Genomic DNA, 19,765 nt, shown 5'->3' with positions numbered 1-19,765 from the left:
GTCTATTGGTATTAAAACTCGCCTCTTGTGCTATAAATGAAACAAATGTCTGAAAATAAGCATGTATTACCATCCACGGCACTCAGCGGCTCCTTTGGGTCTTCTTGGCGAGAACTGGATTTATAAATCAGAGTTCCAAGATTTGGCCTTGTCAATACGCGGGTTTGCGTTCTCTGAAGGTAAGACTGGATTTGATAAGTATTCTCTTTATCATCTTTGGGAAGCACTTTATCATGTTGACTGAGTTGAGGGGCATGGTATTTATTAGAGTACATCTGAGAAACTTTTACTCTCCCACTTGGGTCTGGATTATCAGGACCGTGTAGCACAGACTTTTGTGCAAGGTAAGTTTTCAGTGCCGCGAGTAAGGTCTTCTTTTCAGCAGCTGCTTCCGATTCCTTTGGCAGTTTCTCAGCTAAAGGTTTAGATAACGTCTTTGAAACCATATCAGGAGTTTTCTGATGGGACGTTGGAGCAAACAACAGACCTAGAGTTTTTCCCTTAGAGTTCTGAAAACAGAAAGAAAAACAAAGTGATTTAATGCCATATTAACTATTGTCATTTATATCCCTGAAAATAACAGTGACACATTTTCAATTAGCTAAAACAAACAAGGTAAAAAGAATCCAATTGCTAATGCTCCAAATAGTCTTTAATTCAAAATGATCTTTCAGGATCCCCAGAGAAAATTGTATTACTTAAAACGGTAGTTTGCCAAGAACTTTCTTTATATTTGTTTTGTTATAAATTTGAAGAAAGCAGCAGATAAACTCTATGCAGTAAATTAGATGTAAAGTGAAAAGATATATATATGTGTGTGCTTTCTATTGGTCTGGTGTCCTTCGGAATAAAAGTGGGACTGAAGGCAAAAAGTTAAACATTGTGAACAGATAGGCTTTTTCTGCAGAAGAGACCTGCATTGTCTCATCTGCATTAAAATACACTTACCTGTCTGTTTGCTATCCCCCACAGAATGTACACTGAGCTGCCCATGCGCAGCTCGGTTTACATTCCAGCACACTCCCTGGGCTTCAAGATAACTGCACTCCTGCACATGCATGGGATTGACGTCATCCCACACCAGTTTATCAAGACGGCCGATTACTGCCACCTGAAAAAAGGTGCTGGCTCCAGTGAGGGACCTTGTTGGCTTCGGGAGTGAGTACTTGTGTCTTTAGTGTCACCTTGAACAGTTTTGGACTATAGCAGGATAAGAAAACTCTGTCCATTGTCAAATCCTCTGAACTGGTGCAGGAGCCTAGCTAGGGTTGCCAACCAATAGTAAATGTATGGACAGTTTGTAAAAATCAGTGATTTTTACATCTGTCTGTATATCAGGGGCTGATACTTTGTCATGCTGTGTTGACTTTCTAAGTGTAAAACCAGCCAAATTACTTGTTATGGGTATTGTCAGTGTTTCCATATTGTGGTTTTACTGTTTAAATATTGGTTGTCTTAGTTTTTAATAGGAGTTCTGTCATTTTTCAGGTTGTCAGTAAAAAAATGTGCTTCGTCAGTAAATGTTTCATGTTTTTGTCAGTAAAAAATGCTGCAGGAGGTTGTCAATACTGGCTGCCAGGTTCCTGTTCCACGATCTTAGTCTTAGCTTCCTGTTTTGGGTTCAAAAGTGAGCAAAAAAATCTGGGAAGAAAGCCTGGTCACATGACCCATCAAAGTAAAAAGAATGGCTCTCCCCAAAGAGAGCTTTGTGCAGTGCCGCAGGCTCCAAACCATAGGGTACAAAATGTCTGTGGTACTAAGGAATACTGTGCAAATGCAATATCTGCATTCTATCTCCTATTATAAATTGGTCCCTTAATGTATTTTTACATAGAACCGGCTTAAAAAGCAAGTGCACATTTAGAAAAAAAAAGGAACAATTGTACTCACCTAGGTAAATACAGCATTGTTTCAATGCTGCATCTGTCCCCCGCTGCCTCCACACTGAGAACTGAGTAATCAAAGACCACTTTCAGTCACCAGCTCTCTGCTCTGCCCCTTCAGTGCTCACTGGAGTGCTTGGCTGTGGAGGGGACGGGAATGGCTCGCGCAAGCTCCCAGCTGAGAGGGTGAGCCAGCTGCTGTTCACTGAATATGGGTCACAGAAATCCAGAACAAAGTGTGCTCATGTGACCCACAGAAGAAGTAGGGCCAAAAGAGCTTTGGCCCTATTCCTCATTAAAGTCCTTTAATCTGTATAAATATCAGGCTTCACCAGCATACAATAAATTCTGGAAGCCAATCATGCTTTACTAAACTGTACAGTGTTAGCCAAGTAAGAGTTTATTGAGAAGAAAATCAATGTCCACTCACAGGCTGAGCGGGTCCTAGATTAGGCTGTATTGCTCTACTGTAGTGTAGTCTGCAGAGAGGTCTAAGAGATCGCATAACATGGCTGTGCGGTCTGGTAGAGGGTCCAGGATCACTAGCTGAACAGAAATACACATATTTTGGCTAGTAAAACAGTTTTCCATCAGTGTATTCATCATCCCCCAGGAATTTAGCTATAAGATGCTTTTGCAGAGCTTAGGAGTATAACTAAAAAAACTTCACTTAGCACCATTTTCAACAGACCACAAAACAACCTTGATAAAATTTTAAAAGGAAAAAATGTATGAAAATACAAAAGGCCCTGGGTGTGTGGCAACTCTTTTTCTTAGTGTAGAATAGCTGAGCATATCAGAATCAGGATAAAGCTCTTCTCCCATAATACAATAAGTAGCACTTTCCCAATTTCTTTTACGTGAGCTGTGCTGCCAGGAAGGGAGGGGAGAAAAATAGTGGACACTGTGGACTTTTCCTGGCTCATAGGGACAACAGACTAAATATCTTAACCAACTTTTACTAGATAGATACATAAAGATTAAAATGATATAAAATTATCTTTGTTATTAACACCTGCATTATAATATAGGCAAGGGCCCTATTAGAAGTCAAACTCAGGAAAAATGTTTATTAGCACAATCAAATCTGATGACGCTAATGTTCTGTCCCCTTTTGCTCCCCTCTTTCTCAGTTGGTCTTGTGCAGGTCCCCTGTGCTCGTCCCCTTCAGGGCGTTCTGTAGTGTTTTTTGCCCCCCTTCTCTTTCTTTCTTCCACTGGAGAGAGTCTGTTTAGGTAGAATTTGCAACTCTAAGTAGTGGAACAGATTTTGATGATAAACTGTTGTTGATTTATTGATATACTGGGTTAACTTTGCTATACCATGCACCACACTTGTTGTTTACATTTATGATCATTATTTTGTATTATCACGTCTTAAAGTTCTCCTGACAAAGCAATTTGTTTTCGCTGTGAAACACATAGAGACAGCAAGAAAGTAGAGGGGGACCCCCCATGTGCCAATCTTTTCATCGTCTTTAGGGAAAATAGGCTATGGGCATGACACAAGAGATGCGCAGAGTTTGCGGTCATCCTACAGGACATGGTCAGAGACTATGGACATGCTACAAGAGGTGGTCAGAGACTGTAAATACGCTATACGGACATGAGTCATAGACTGAGGAAACAGAGTAGTGGCTGCAAGAGCCCTGAGGGAAACAAAATAGTGCAAAAGGACCGTAGGTTGAGTCCCAGAGCTATAAAGCATTCACAAATTACTTGCACGTTGTTAATAACATACATATATTCCTTTTTTTATTTAGGGGGTCACATGACCATCTTTGGATACATTTTCAATGTCATGGGAACCTACAACCGATTGTCAATTTTGGTGAAGTTGTTATCTGGTCCAGGACTTCAAGTTCCAAATGCCTGTTCTGCAACTGCCCAGTGTAGTAGATGAAGAATGAAGATAAATGATGCCTCTGGTCCCATCTCCTATCCTTCAACAATGCAAAGCCCTTAGAACAATAACCAGAGGTATATACTGTACCTGGCTTTTTTTAAATTAGTAATTCACATAAACATTGATTTCTCAAAATAAATGTTTTGTCATATTCCTTCTCATGTTTTGCTTGATGTACGTTCTGCTCATACACAATTTGTCATGCCCATCCTTCCAGAGCCTCTGTCAGCAATTCCCAGAAGGGGTTTCTGAAGAGTGCCTAGCAGTGATAGAAGGATGACACGCGCTGACAGTGCAGAGACTTACAGGCAAGCTATGTAGTCTAAAGCTGGATACACACTATCCAACTTTTGTGGTTAGATTGCCTTCAGATTTACCTTTTCTATGTAGTGCAAGGGCCTGCCAGATTGCATACAAATGGAAAGTGTTTAGGTTTGACCTCATATTATATGGTTTTGGTAAGTCTAAATGAAAAAGTCTTCAGAAAATCTTATAGTGTGTATGGCCCATTACTGTGGGAGTCAGATTGAGAGCTGACAATGTCGATGATGTATTAGAAGGCAGTGGTTGAGTATTGTTGCCCTTCAACCGGATGTTCTATTGCAATTAGAGTGACTGGCAAGGTTAACAGGTTAAACTCCTGATACTGATTCCTTCAAAGCATGATAAGAACAGTTAAAAGTTCATATATATTAATAATGAATATTATTTTCTACCCCACATGCCCCTTCCTCTGACTTTTCTGTTGAGATTGGTGGCACGACTATTAGTTCATCCCCTACACCAGGGTGCTAGGTGTAACCCTGGACTCTGAATTCACCTTTCAACCCCGCATCCAATCACTGTCCAAATCTTGGCGTCTAACCTGCACAATATCTCCTTCTTAATCAATGACACAACAAAGCTTATAATTCACTCTTTGGTTATCCCTCGCCTCGACTACTGCAACTCCCTCTTTATACCTTTACATAGGCTATTCCCCCTTCATTCCATCATAAATTATGTATAAAATGGAAATATCCGTGCTAAAGCATGTAAAGGTAGATAAACACATAAGCAGCTTGCATACATTTTGTTGATTACAAAAAAAACAGATAAATAAAAGTCCAAATGCAGCGCTTTAGATCAAAACATAACAGTCCATGATTATTGAAGGAAAATGAAGAGACGAAATCCCAACACCAGCTTCAGTGAGAAAATGTAGCACACCACACCACAGTGCCAACCACATCTCCTTACTAGAGCTTAAGGGGATGATAGGCATATAGAAAATGCACCAGGATCGGCATTAGTAATCAGATGTGCAGACTCGCGTCAGCCACTTCAACTGGCCAGGAATCAATCCGAGTAAAACCATCAAACAGACCCCACTTTAGCACTGGATATGTCGTTTTGTAACCTCACATACAGGGGTGATGGTACCAGGAAGACATGACATAATGAAGGTCCGTAAAAAAAAAAAAAAGCACAAAGTTTATTAAACTGGTACTCACAGATATACATTAAAAAAGCTTCAAATTGTACATGAAGAGTTATAGTCATAGTGTACTTGTGTCAGCGTTCCCCCTGACACGTTTCATCCAATCAGATTTCTTCAAAAGCGCGTCATAAATGATGCTGTCATTCACCTTACCAACTGTTCAGTGGCTTCCACTCCTCTCTGCCGATCCCTCTATTGGCTTCCACTCACCCAACAAATAAAACTAAAAACACTAACAATAACTTACAAAGCCACCCACAACACTGGCACTAATAACGTCACTAGCCTAGTCTCAAAATACTAACAAAATCATTATTTTCAGTCCTCACAAGAACTCCTGCTCTCTAGCTCCCTCATCACCTCCTCCCATACTTGCCTCCAGGACTTCCCCTGAGTCTTTCCCATCCTCTGGAATTCCTTACCCCAATCTGTCAAACTATCTCCTACTCTGTCCACCTTTAGGCGATCTCCGAAAATCCATCATTTTAGAAAAGCCTATCCTTCTTCTAACTAATTAACCTTATTCATCAGCTCATCCCCCACATTATTACTGTTTGTATCACTTGACCCCCCCTCTTAGAATGTAAGCTCTAACGAGCAGGGCCCTCTGAATCCTTCTGTATTGAACTTTATTTTAACTGTACTGTCTGCTTTTATTTTGTAAAGCACTGTGAAAACTGTTGTCACTATATAAAGCCTGCATAATAATAATAATACTAATAGTGAGTTCACATTCCGAAGTTTTCCTTTAAATGGAGACGGAACCTCTGTGAATCTGCAGCATCATTCACATACTGTATACTTCATGCAGAATTATCTCTAATTTGGACCATTTTAGTGTAAAATTTTTATTATTATTACATTATTAATGTAAATGTTTTACTTTACAACTATATTATTTGACTATAATATTACAGTTTTACTGAAACTTTGGTATAACGTAATTGTCAGAAAATGTGACTCCTAATTACTGCAGCTATTTTTCTCTGTCTCTGCATGGTCATTAATTGCCTGAGATTATGCTGTACTATTGTTCTACCATTGTATTGTAAAAAAACTTTATTGGTATATTTACTTTATTAAAAATCCCAGAAGGTTACTTGTCCTTTTTTAATTAGGCATAATCAGGAACATTCTTCAGATTTCAGCTACAATTACGAGTATATCTGAGGCTGTGTTCAGTTATGCAGAAAACGAATTCCATACATACACAGACTTATTTAATAAGGCAGAGAGCAAAGTTCAGTAACCCCTATCAACCAGTTAGAATTCATCATTAAAGAAATGCTGCGAGGAAGGAGGGGAGAGGAGATATACAATGCACTTATTTTCTCCACTGATTAGGGTTTTAGCATCATTTTACAATATCATGTCTAGGGCACTATACTTGTCCACCGTGTCTCCTTGTAATCTGACGGCTAGCGTGGACATAAAGCTAAGGCAGGCTATTTTTTAGTTTGATGACCAAGCAGCTGACAAGGGAAGGTTAAGATCAAAATGGAGTGAAGGACTGTAAAGATGAGCATCATAACCAAAAGCAGGGAAATCTTACTTAAAGTGTTACTAAACCCACAACAGTAAAATCAGTTTGTATATGCAGTAAAGCATACTTGTTACACTCACTGTAAGACCTAAACGGTTAATCCTCTGCATTGTGTAAAAAGCCTGTTTGATCCTGTCTTCTCTGCTTCTCCCCGTCTTACACTGTCCCAAATCCTATCTTCTGATAGAACAGAGCCTTTGGGGGCAAACTGCACATGCTCAGTTTGGTGTGTACTGCTAGAAAGTTTTTTATTTTTTTTTCTTGGCAGAGTTCATGTGATCAGCCCAGGGCCAATCAATACTGTCCAGGCAGAGGGTCAGGGGTCTAGCAGCCTCATAGGAAAATCAGGAGAAAATGAAAACCCTTCCTTCAAGCTTTAACCAGACACTGATAGAAGTCACAAGACTGCTCTAACTGCTGATGGAAAAGGCATTTAGCAGTTTAAATTTACAAAAATAATTGCATTTCCATGTTCTGTGTACTGTGGGGGACCAGATATAGTGAATGTAGGCTCCTGGGTTTAGTAACACTTTAAGGGTCGTCTACACTGGCGATAGGCCACTGAAGAGCAATCTACAGGATCATGGTGCATTCTCATTTCCTGTTTTATTCACCCCACCGGCAGCTGTGGTGCAACCCCATTCACTTGAATGGGTAGCATTCGGCATTGGTATTTCCTGCCCACTGAACTGTTCTGGTTCACTGACTCAAAGGATTTGTCACGGAGGACAAACCTATCCGTGCTATTGACCATTATGGAAAACAAACATAGAGGTTTTTATAGGCTGAAGGCACATAGCTCTACAAGACTAAAAAATTGCTATTGGAACAAACTCAGTGGCTGAAATTTGAACTGCATTTTATGCTCACCACACAAGTTACATTCTCCTTCAGCAGAAGAGCCATATGTCTTACCGAAAGACCGTTGTCAGTGTACGGTATATTCTAAAGTAGTATAACCACTCCACAATAACACACAGTGGTCTTCCCAATGCTCTTTCCCTTCCCAATCTTCACCCTTAGACAAACCCATTATCTTTCCCTACCTGACACTACCGCTAAGAATGATAGAACATATAGAAGGGGACTGACTAAGACTGGAGTACCCAAAATCTGGAGCAGTTCTGCATTGCAACCAATTAGCATTTCATTTTTATTTTAAAATTTTAACTGAACAGGCTAAAGCTAGAAGTTGATTGGCCACTATACATAGCTACCCTAGATTCCGTCAGCTCAAGTTTTAGTAAACTCCTACCACAGAGTCCATGTCAGGGCCTGGATCTGAACCCGAAACCTTGGCTGTATCTGGCAGTAACTCTTCTTGCTGAGCCACCTGAGATGCTGGACAGCTCCCTGCCTGATTGCCTAGAGAAGCTATGTCTTGTTTCTTATAACCCTTGAACTCTTTGCTCCTCCCATGAACTTCCTGATTTAAGCCACGCATTTGCATTTCTTGTTTGCCAGATTATTGTGCTTGCTCCAGCCAGTATCTCACTCTTATCACTCCTGCTGCTGTCTGTATCTTTGCTACCACTTATTACCAACCTTTGGCTTGTTCCTCAGCTACGCTTCTGCTTGATCCCAATCTGCAACCACTTGTTAAAGACTTTTGGCTTTCTTACTGACTAGGCTTCTGTTTGATTCCTATCTGCTACTGGACCCTGGCCTGCTCACCTCCTTGTGGGGCGATCCTGAGAACCAGCACCTGGTACTAACATGTAGCAAAACCCATCTCCACCATCAGGAGCTCTGGTGAATACTGGCTAGTACTTAGACCCCGCAACTCAAGTGAGCTTGCATCATCTGCCAGGGTGACCTGTTTGTATATCCCTCCTGCTGGTCGGTGGGAATCTTTCTACCTCTATAGCTACTGGTCTCTGAACCTGAATCTTGACTGTGACAGTCTAATGTCACACCACCAATGCCACGTCTCTCCATACCAAGGACTGATAAGTTTGAAAGCCTTTATTCGTTTATTGGATTTTGGAAAGTCATTTTGAAAGACATATTTAGGTCCTAGCATCTACTTTTTTTTTTAAATTACAAATGTACATCACAGGAGACCACATAATGTCCCTCTAAACAAGTGTGTTATTGCCTGCTTGGAGTTCTGTTTTCACTGATCTGAGTTTCTACTCTGACGGATGAATGGCTGCTATGGGTTGTAGTCAATTAGATATCATAACAGTTCTTTTAACTAATTTATTAACTAAGCCTGAAAGAGCATAAACTGTTTGCAGGGCAGATCTGACATGAAAGGAGTCATGCGGTGGCTATAAATTTATAATATTAGATTTAACCTTTAGAACAGTTTTCAGTAGTTTACTATACAGTGCTACTTTTGAACAAAAATCAATAATATATAAAGGGTAGAAGAGAGCTTGGCATTCTAATAAGAACTTAAAAATATGGCAGATTGACAGAAGCCACTTGGCCCTCTATTACTGAGTATTTCTTCCAGAAATCCTGTTATATTTTATTTTGAAAACTGACATATGAAAGGTCAGGTGGAGATTTTATTTTATTAATACAACAGTCGATGTATTTGAATGACACCAATAGTTGAGTGTAATACTGGTTTGAGATCTGTAAGCCCTGAAGTCATGTAAACAAGAGTTTCAGGGTACCAGTTGTTATACAGATAAAGTGCCATGAAAATGTATTTATACCCCTTTAAATTTTCCACATTTTGTCATGTTACAACCAAAAATTTAAATGTATTTTATTGGGATTTTATGTGATAGACCAACACTACGTGGCACATAGTTGTGAAGTGCAAGGAAAATGATAAACAGTTTTTAAAATGTTTTACAATTAAATACCTAAAAAGTGTGGCGTGCATTTTATATTCAGCCCCTTTTACTCTGATACCCTTAAATAAAATCTAGTTGAACCGATTTCATTCAGAAGTCAACTAGTTAGTAAATAGAGTCCACCTATGTGTAATTTATTCTCAGTAAAAATACAGCTGTTCTGTGAAGCCCTCATAGTTTTTTAAGAGAACCTTAGTGAACAAACACCATCAAGAAGGCAAAGGAACACAACAGGCAGGTCAGGGATAAAGTTGTGGAGAAGTTTAAAGCAGGGTTAGGTTATTAAAAAATATCCCAAGCTCACAGAGCATTGTTCAATCCATAATCCAAAAATGGAAAGAGTATGGCACACCTGCAAATCTATCAAGACATGGCCGTCCACCTAAATTGACAGGCCTGGCAAGGAGAGCAATAATCAGAGAAGCAACCAAGAGGCCCATGGTAACTCTGGAGGAGCTGCAGAGATCCACAGCTCAGGTGGGAGAATCTGTCCACAGGGCAACTATTAGTTGTGCACTCCACAAATCTGGTCCTTAAGGAAGAGTGGCAAGAAGAAAGCCATTGTTGAAAGAAAGCCATAGGAATTCCAGTTTGCCGTTTGCAAAAGCCATGTGGGCGACACAGCAAACATGTGGAAGAAGGTGCTCAGCCAGATGAGACCAAAATTAAACTTTTTGGCCTAAAAAAAATTTGCTATGTGTGGCGGAAAACTAACACTGCACATCACCCTGAACACACCATCCCCACTGTAAAATATGGTGGTAGCAGCATGGCAGTTTTACTGGTTGAGCTAGATGGACTTGTGTCTTTTTTCAACCTGACTAGCTAGTTAACTATGTACCTATGTTGTGGGGATGTTTTTCTTCAGTAGGAACAGGGAAGCTGGTCAGAGTTGATGGGAAGATGGAGCCAAATACAGGGCAATCTTAGAAGAAAACTCGTTAGAGTCTGCAAAAGCCTTGAGACTGGGGCAGAGGTTCACCTTCCAGCAGGACAATGACCCTAAACATACAGCCAGAGCTAGAATGGAATGGTTTAGATCAAGGCACATTCATGTGTTAGAATAGCCTAGTCAAAGTCTAGGCCTAAATCCAAATCTGTGGAAAGTTGATAATTGCTGTTTACAGACGCTCTCCATCCAATCTGACAGAGCTTGAGCTATTTTGCAAAGAAGAATGGGCAAATAAATCCACTCTCTAGATGTGCAAAGCTGGTAGAGACATAGCCAAAGAGACTTGCAGTGCAACTGTATTTGCAGTGAAAGGTGGTTCTACAAAGTATTGACTCAGGTGGGCTGAATACAAATGCACGCCACACTTTTTACATAATTATTTGTCAAAAATTAAGAAAACCATTTATCATTTTCCATTCAATTCACAATTATGTGCCAAATTGTGTTGGTCTATCATATAAAATCCCAATAAAACACATTTACATTTTTGGTTGTAACATGACAAAATTTGGAAAATGTCAAGGAGTACTTTTTCAAGGCACTGTATCTGTATAACAACTATTACCCTGAAAACTCTTGTTAACATGACTTCAGGGCTTACAGATCTCAAACCAGTATTCAGTATTTTCAAGGCACTGTAGATATAGGTTTGTTAAAGGTACATGCCCTATGACAATAGAAACAAAATCTTCAGATGAACACAGTGGACACGGCTCATATTTAAGAGCCCATTCACACTGCCGCGACTTGTCAGGCGAAATGTCAGCCTGACAAGTCGTGGTCGGTCGCGGTCCATTGAGTAGTACAGGACCCGTTCCAATAGGAGCGACACAAGTCACTCTGACTTAGAAAAAGGGTCCTGTACTACTTTGGGGCGACCTTGGAGTGACTTGCATAGACTTCCATTATGTGAAGTCTCTGCAAGTCGCGCCGAAGTCGCGGTGCACAGCGGTGCACGCGACTTCACAGGTTGCCCCCCGAAGTCGTGTCGCCTGAGTGTGAACCGGCTCTTACCCTATTTCGGTTTTGATTTCAGTCATAGATGACCCTAGGGGTAGCATTATAACACTACTATACCTAGGGTCATGTGAGATAAATCTCAAGCATTTGAATATGTGTACTAATAGCCCCTTGAATTGCACTGCATCTAAAATATATTTTTTTCTTTTGGATAGAGTAGGAAAGGGCCAGACACTATATCAGTTTTTCAGTTTGTAAATCAGCAGGAGCCTCTGTACAGATCTCTTTCCGTTCATTAATGGTCCAGTGCAGCTGAGGCTGCAGAAAAAGGGATTAAGGAATCTACGTCCTCATTCCCTTTCTCTGTCTCAACAGTGAGACATCAGGGGTCTGGACCTCCCCATCAATAAGGGTTGTGAATAAATAAATAGGCAAAAAAATACAAATTTAAAAAATGTAAAAAGAAACTAAAAAATAAGGGCTCATTAGCACAGGTTCTGTTTGCCCATACACTGTGAGCAGGTTTTTTGGGATTTTTTAGCATTCTTTTTTTAGTACATTCTGCAATTACAATAAAGGTACCAACAACCATACTCCAGACATACATTTTTGATGTTACAACACAGTAATTATGCAAGACCAGACATTCCAAGTAAAAGAGATAGACTTCTGGGCAACAGCTAACATAACACTTCAGATAGACCTGGCAGGTGGTACAAGCCGATAGTAAAAAGCAGAAAAAACAACATCTGGATCTGGTATCACAATAGATGTATGTTGTTGTACCCCCTAAAACTTAACAATAAACTTTAACGAACTACATCACACATTTAATTATTTTCCCTAGTTTACCAAAAACAGAAAGGGCCCTCTTGACCCCCGGGTGAGGGGGTCAAGCAATAAGAGAGACCAAAAAGGGAGAAAGAAAGAAAAAAAAGGGGGGGATTAGGAGGGGAGAAATAAAGGGGGCGAGGGAGACAGGGAATTGGAGGAAAATTAGAATCATGTGGGGAATAGAGGGATGGGGGGGGGGGGGTGAGCAGTTGTTTGTGCATCTGGAAGCACCTGTTACTCTATGAGGATGCAGCGGCTGCACAAACACAGTCACAGGTCCTAACAGGTATGTAGGTGTGGCTAAGTGGCCACAAATGCACACTGTCTGTTTTCAGGGCTGTACTCCTGCATGCACTAATTGAATATGTACCTGCATCTGTGTCCGTACAGCTCCTGCATTCTCATAGCGTAACATAGATTGCCCACACGCAGCTCCAGGCACGAAAAAAAAAGCTTTGTTTAGTAGCTCAATGTCATTTTATCTTTTAGATTTAGCTGGCATTTTGTAAGTTATGTTGTGTTTGTGTCCAGTAATAATGATTTTAGTGTATTTTTAGTGAAAATATTGTTTCAATATATACATTTGTTTTTTTTTGGGGGGGGGGGGCTGTCAGGTAATGTCTAACAGCAGCCCAGAGGACCAAAACTGGCAGTCTAGCTAGCCATGGAGATTTACCTTCAATTCCTGTCTTGGAGACAAAATGAGAAGTGAGAGGAAATCTCCCCAAAGTGAAGGGAGTTTATATCTAAGACAGCTGTCCCCATGTCCCCATTGAAAGATTTCTCTCCATTTCCTGCTTCCATTACAATTCTTAAATGTAATATTTTCCTTTCCTTTCCTTTCTGTCTCCTTGACAACAGTCAGCAGGACAAAAGGATTAGTGAACACCCCAGTGGGGAACACAGACTGCAATAAAATCTTGACAAAAGGTCTAATTCTTCCCCACTCTATCCAAAACGGAAAAGAAAAGTTGTGTCTTATGGGGCTCGTTCAAACTTGACTACATTTCTAATGCTTAACAAACGTTCCTATAGCATTTGTATGGCATTAGTAAGAGTATCAGACTGGCGTCCATGAGCTTTAGTATGGGGCATTTTAAAAGCATCAAAAACGCTCCCTAAAGCCCTATGCATGCTTTTAATGCATTTGACGAGCGTTAAGGTGCATTAAAACAGCTCCACAATGGAAAGTGAGCGAAATAAACAAATTTTAACGCCCATGCAATCGCATTGCAACCCCGCCACAAACACATGCGAGTGTTTGCTGAGTTTTACCATAGACTTGAATGGGAGGCGTTGAAGAGCTTCAAACGCCTCCTGACTCGACACGTGGCTTTAATTCTGAAGCGAAGCGATGCTGACGCATCATGTTTTTATAATGTGAGCACCACTTTATCATTTGCATAGGCATTTGAGGGGCGTTTTTAACTGGGAGGTTCTGGTGTCTGCTCCCCACTGGCACCAGTTTAGTTCTACTTGCTCTTAGGGCTCATTACTACATGCAGCAGCCCTTGTCATCACCCCCACTGTGGATAGCTTTTCAGAGGGTGGTTGACAGGTGGCTGAAAAACAATATTTTGCCTTCTCACATCTTATTTTAACCCTAAAAAGGCCAAACCACCATGTCGCAACTATGTGCATTTCCTACAGTTGCCGGGTGGCTGTGACATGGCCCTAATATCTTTAATGGGTCACGTTTGGTGGTGGTACTGCCTTTGTCTTTGTTTACATAGGCAGTCCAAGGGAGTCTACATATCTGAACAAACCCTAAGTGGGCAGTCACAGGTGTTTTACTCTTGTTGTAGGACATCTACTTCCATCTCTAAATTGCAGCATCCTTACAGAACATTCTAAGAAAAATCCAAAAAAGAATGAAGGTTTTTAGCCCAGCTCCATATGGGGCAGAGCCCAGAATTGGAAAGAGCGTTCTGTAAGGTTGCTCCAAACAATCCTTTCTCAACCAGGGATCTGTGGAACCTTGGTGTTCCTCCTGAAGTTGTTAGGGGTTTTGTAGCATGGAGCAGTTCTGAATTGATCTCCCATTCAAACTGACCAGCAATAGCGGGAAACTGTCCACTGAATACTAACGTACTGTAAGGGGTCATTTTACACTGACCAATAACATTAGGGGATACCACAATGTTCTACTGTCTGCATTTCTTTTTATCATGCCATTATTCCTTTCATTTCACAATTACTACTGAAAATAATTTTGTTGAATACAGCAGGTGGTGGTAAAAATGATTTGCCCTCCAGGCACACAATGTTCTTCAGTCTCTTATTTAAAACTTTCCACAACTCACTGATCTCACTAATATGCTGTGAGCTGTAGGGATCATTTTTATCAGGGGTTCCCTGAGATCTGAAAATAATTTCAAGGGTTCCTCTGTGACAAAAAGGTTGAGAAAGGCTGCTCCAAACATTTATCACTTTCCCCGAGCTCAAAGAACTGGTCTAACCACTTAGTGATTGTCAAGGGAGGATACATATTCATAACTCTTCTCTGACAGACTGGAGTCTACACAAAAGCAGCTAGCAGAAGCAATGAATAACTTGGGCAAAGAAACTATTTCAGCATGCAGAACAGTAAAACAAAAAGTCAGCTGGCTACAACCTAACAGACACATAACGCATACCTCCCAACCATCCCGGATTCCGCGGGACCATCCTGATATTAAAGTGCTGGTCTGGAGTTCCAGAAAAAGTTCAGGCAGCTGAGTCCACTCAGTGGGGGTATTCTCACTGGACGCAATAAATGCTCTTACTGTGCTCTCTGCCTCTCTCTCTTCAATGTTTCTTCCTGTCATTGGTTGCTAGGACCGCTGGCGTCCTAACAACCGATGACATGCTTTGCAGGCACAGAGACAAGAAAGAACATGCAAGCACCTCTCAGCTCAGCCCCCTGACTCCGGCTCCGGCTTCCTGCCTTCAACAGTCTCCTGCCCAGTAAGTGGACTCTAGAGTCCATGTACAGTGTCTTCTTGTGCTGCCAGTTAAATTTGTTTAATGGAGGACACCCAGGAGCAGTGTGTAAACTCTGCTGATCCACCTGCACTTCCCTGGACTCTGCCAGCCTCTCCACTGCCCCTCCCTGCACCTCTCCTGCTCTCTGTCCCAGGCTGCACAGTATTCAAGCCCACAGCCGCGGCTCCCTGCTTCTCTGCAGCAGTAGATCTGACATTGGCTCCATGCTTCCCTGACGCACACACACCCTAGTGACCTCTGCTCATCCTCTCTCCTGAGCTAAGCTGCAGTGAAAGGCACCTAGCAACTGCTCCCTCTCCATCCCAGGCTGCCACCCTGCCACTGCTTCTTACAGCCCTGGTGTCCACACATGCATGAAACTTTCTTCCCTACTGGACTCTTCCAGTCGCCTAGTGAGTTGAAGAGCAGTACTAATCCCTATCTGTCCAGAGCTCCTTTTTTGCCACTGCCTATCCTGACCCCACTGCCTCCAAGTTGCTGAGAACGTCCTTTCCCCTGCTGTCCTCCAGCTGCACTCTCAGGGGTCCACAGAGCAGCGAGTGTGACCTAAATTCTACCTCACATCTATCTGTCTGCGCACCCCACAACAGGCCGCTGACTCTACAGTTGTCTCCCACTTTTTTTGCAGGTATAACAAGACAAACGTGCCACAAATATGCCCTGCCCCCTAGGCACTAACAGTTCTGCCACATCATCTCCTGGTCTGCGACTTCTCTCACTCCAGATGTGCTTTGGAGGCAAGAGAATTTGTATTTGTAGGGAGATTTGGGGGGGGGTAAAGTAAGAGGATTTATGCTAGAAGGAAGGATGTGGGGGGAGGATTTCTGCTGGGAGGGGATATTTGTGTCAGGAGTGTAGATGAGGGGGATAAGAGGATTTATGCTGGAAGACGGGATTGGGGAGAGCATTTGCGCCTTGAGGATGATTTGGGGGGAGATAATCATTTGTACTAGAAACTGGTAATTTGGAGGGATTTGGTGAGGAGGGGTATTTGTACTGAAAAGGGGAGAGGATTTGTGCTGGGAGAGCGAATTTGGAGGGGGGGGGGGGGTTTGCTGCGAGGGAAAATTGGAAGGGTGGGGGGAATTTGGAGAGGAAGGATATTTTTAATACAAGAGGAACTTGGAGGGGTGGAACAGGGTTTGGAAATGGAAATTGTTCTGGGAGGGGTGATTGGGATGGAGAAGATCTATACAAGAAGGGGGAGAGATTTTGTGCTGGGAGAGGTAAGTGTGCAGATTAGCGCTGGATTTGTATTTATTTTTTTTCGGGGGGGAGAGAGCACATATTTTAGTTGAAAGGGTAAAGTGGGTAGACAGCATTGCTTGAGGGGGTAATTTTGCAGTCTCCCGGCCCCTACACTGAACGGCACACACCCCTGCGACCTTTTAAGTTGGCTTTCCATATTTTACTGTGCGTTACACACTCCTGGCTCCATGCATTCTGTGCGTTACACACTCCTGTCCCCATGCATTCTGTGCGTTACAAACTCCTGTCCCCATGCATTCTGTGCATTACACACTCCTGTCCCCATGCATTCTGTGCATTACGCACTCCTGTCCCCATGCATTCTGCGCATTACACACTCCTGTCCCCATGCATTCTGTGCATTACACACTCCTGTCCCCACGCATTATGTGTGTTACACACTCCTGTCACCATGCATTCTGTGCGTTACACACTCCTGTCCCCATGCATTCTGTGCGTTACACACTCCTGTCCCCATGCATTCTGTGCGTTACACACTCCTGTCCCCATGCATTCTGTGCGTTACACACTCCTGTCCCCAAGCATTCTGTGCGTTACACACTCCTGTCCCCATGCATTCTGTGAGTTACACACTCCTGTCCCCATGCATTCTGTGCGTTACACACTCCTGTCCTAATGCATTCTGTGCATTACGCACTCCTGTCCCCAAGCATTCTGTGCATTTTATACCCTGGACCCCTGCACTCTGCATTATGTATTCCTAAACTGGACACTGACTGCAGCATTCTGTGCATTACATACTTCTGATCCCTAAACACATTGCATTACATACCCCTGACCCATGCACTCTGCCTTGCATATTCCTGCACTATATACACTATATTGTACATTACACACTTCTCACCAAAGTGTTAGTTGTCTGCAAAGTCCTGGTTGCTGTGAAGTCCCTGACTAATTTAATGAAGTTTTTTTTAAGGTTGACTCAGACAAAATGTTAGCTCAGTTCGAGCAAAACCAAATGTAATGGAAGCTTTTCAAATTTTTTTTTTTCTAATGATTTTGTGTTGAGGTTTATATGTTTCTGTAAGATTCTTGCTTGTGGCAAAGAAATCAAAGTATATTTTTTAGGTACAAGTAAGGTTGGGCTTTGTTTAACCATGCCCTTTAAGCCCCTCCCAATGTTAACATTCTGGCCACACCCACTTTCTGGCGTGGAGCGTGGAGCTCGCCGCAGGTTAACTCCACTCTCAAGTGTCCCTCATTCTCAAGCTCAAAAGTTGGGAGGTATGAAATAGGGATAGTAAAGAAAGCTCTGTGCAGCTGAAATTTACTAAACCTCAAAAATGCATATACTTGCCTCTCATAACCTGAGTTCTAGAAACACCAGATGCTGAGCCACGTGAGAGTACCGGCCAGGTATTCCTAATTGCGTTCTGAGAACTGGGAAGCTGCAGAACACAGTCTAATGTGCCAAAGAGGCTGCAGTCACAGGCAGCCGGGGGAGGGTAAAAACAGACGGTTAAGCTGAGGTTTTACCACCCCCAACCCAAACACCCACTTACAGCCTTAATCTTGACAGCCTGCAAGAGTTGCAATGACGTTTTTATTGGGGTGATGCTATTGAAGTGCGACAAGCATGTGAAATTTGAATTCAAAACAGTGAGAAAGATATGTTCACATTGTTTCCTCTGACTTTTTTACCATAGACCTCGTCAGGGTACATTTTAGGGCTTCCTGACCACTTTCATTCATCCATTAAAAGGAAAAATATGAAGGTTGCTTCAGCCTATCACAGCAACAAAGTATTTGCAGTTTCCTGGCTATTTTATCTCATCTCTTGGTCTGCTTAGAAATATTCTTCTCTTGACAGTTGCTCTCCCACTTAGGTCATATTTTGGTATAATTTAGGTTCCTGTCCTATTAGGTCTGACAGATCTGGACATACGCTCCAGCATGTCCTCACAAACAATGCTTCTGCAGCAATGGCTTCCACAGGGGTCCTGACTGAGTGCAGAGTTTCCCCTATTTGTGAGAAAACCTCACTGGTCTGCAAGTAGACTCCTCCACTGGGCTACCTGCTCGAAACTATTAAGCACCCTTTTACTGTCAGAATTGGATCTCCCAGTGTTGTTTATAGCCTTCACAAGATACATATACAGTGGGTATAGAAAAGAATCACCCCCCCCCCTTTAAAACAATCACATTTTGTTGCTTTGCAGCCTAAATCAAAGACAGACGCAGCTTTTGTTTTATCCAGCTGTATTTACTCAGTGCAACTTATAACATCCAAGTGAAAGACAGAACACCAACATGTTAAACTCTAAAAATTTTAAAAACATTAAATCATTAAATTTTCGTCTCATCTGACCATAGACCTTTTTCCATGTGGCCTCAGAATATTCAAAGTGCATTTAAGGTGGTCAGATGAGACTAAAATGTAATTATTTGGCCTCAACACCAAACAATATGTCTGGCAGAAATCCAATACAGCTCACCGTCCAAATAACACCATTCCTCCAGTATGGCTCCATTCACACCTGAGCGTATCATTTTTAGGCGTTTTCAGACGTTATTTCGGGTGGATTTAAGGCGTTTTTCAGGCTTTTTCTATACGTTTTTTGCAGGTGTTTGGAGGGAGGCACTGAAATCTAAGAAAAACGCTTGTAATCTGTCAAAAAAGATGCTCATGTACTTTTTTGAGCTTCAGGTGACAAAACGCTCATATGTGAACAGGGGCCATTGAAATGAATGAGATTTTGCTTGTTGGGAGTTTCGAGACTTCAGAGATGAGCGTTTAACGAGCTGAAAAACGCTCAGGTTTGAACAGGGTGTAAAGCATTGAGGTGGTAGTATCCTGGTATGGGGGTGTTTCTTTCCAGCAGGAACACCCCCATGGAGCACTTGTCAGGACAGAAGAAAAATGGATGGGGCAAAATACCTTCAAATTCTTGAGGAACATCTGCTGCCCTCTGCCAGAAAGTTGCCAATGGGAAGGTGATTTACCCTTTCAACGTGACAATGACTCAAAGCGCACAGCAAAAATGACCACAGAGTGGTTGAAGGTGAAAAATGGCTCAGTCAGAGCCCAGAGTTAAACCCCATTGAAAATCTGTGGAATGACTTCAAGACTGCAGTCCACAAACGGTCACCATCAAATTTACCTGAACTTGAGCAGTTCTGCAAAGAAGAGTGGGCAAATAT

The 19,765-nt window shown here is 42.0% G+C and overlaps 1 protein-coding gene across 1 annotated transcript in view; it reads right to left on the bottom strand.

The window, feature by feature from the left end:
* PTPRN2 (protein tyrosine phosphatase receptor type N2) overlaps window positions 1-19,765 on the bottom strand; it is a 1,352,613-nt gene that overhangs the window by 871,107 nt on the left and 461,741 nt on the right. The window contains exon 6 of the mRNA XM_082258395.1: window positions 71-509. Coding sequence (XP_082114521.1) covers window positions 71-509 — 439 coding nt within the window. The remainder of the gene's footprint in view (window positions 1-70; window positions 510-19,765) is intronic.

This window comes from Pelophylax lessonae (assembly GCF_965119305.1).
Source record: "Pelophylax lessonae genome assembly, chromosome: 5".
Classification (NCBI taxonomy): domain Eukaryota; kingdom Metazoa; phylum Chordata; class Amphibia; order Anura; family Ranidae; genus Pelophylax; species Pelophylax lessonae.
This window is presented reverse-complemented; position numbering and strand designations above follow the sequence as displayed.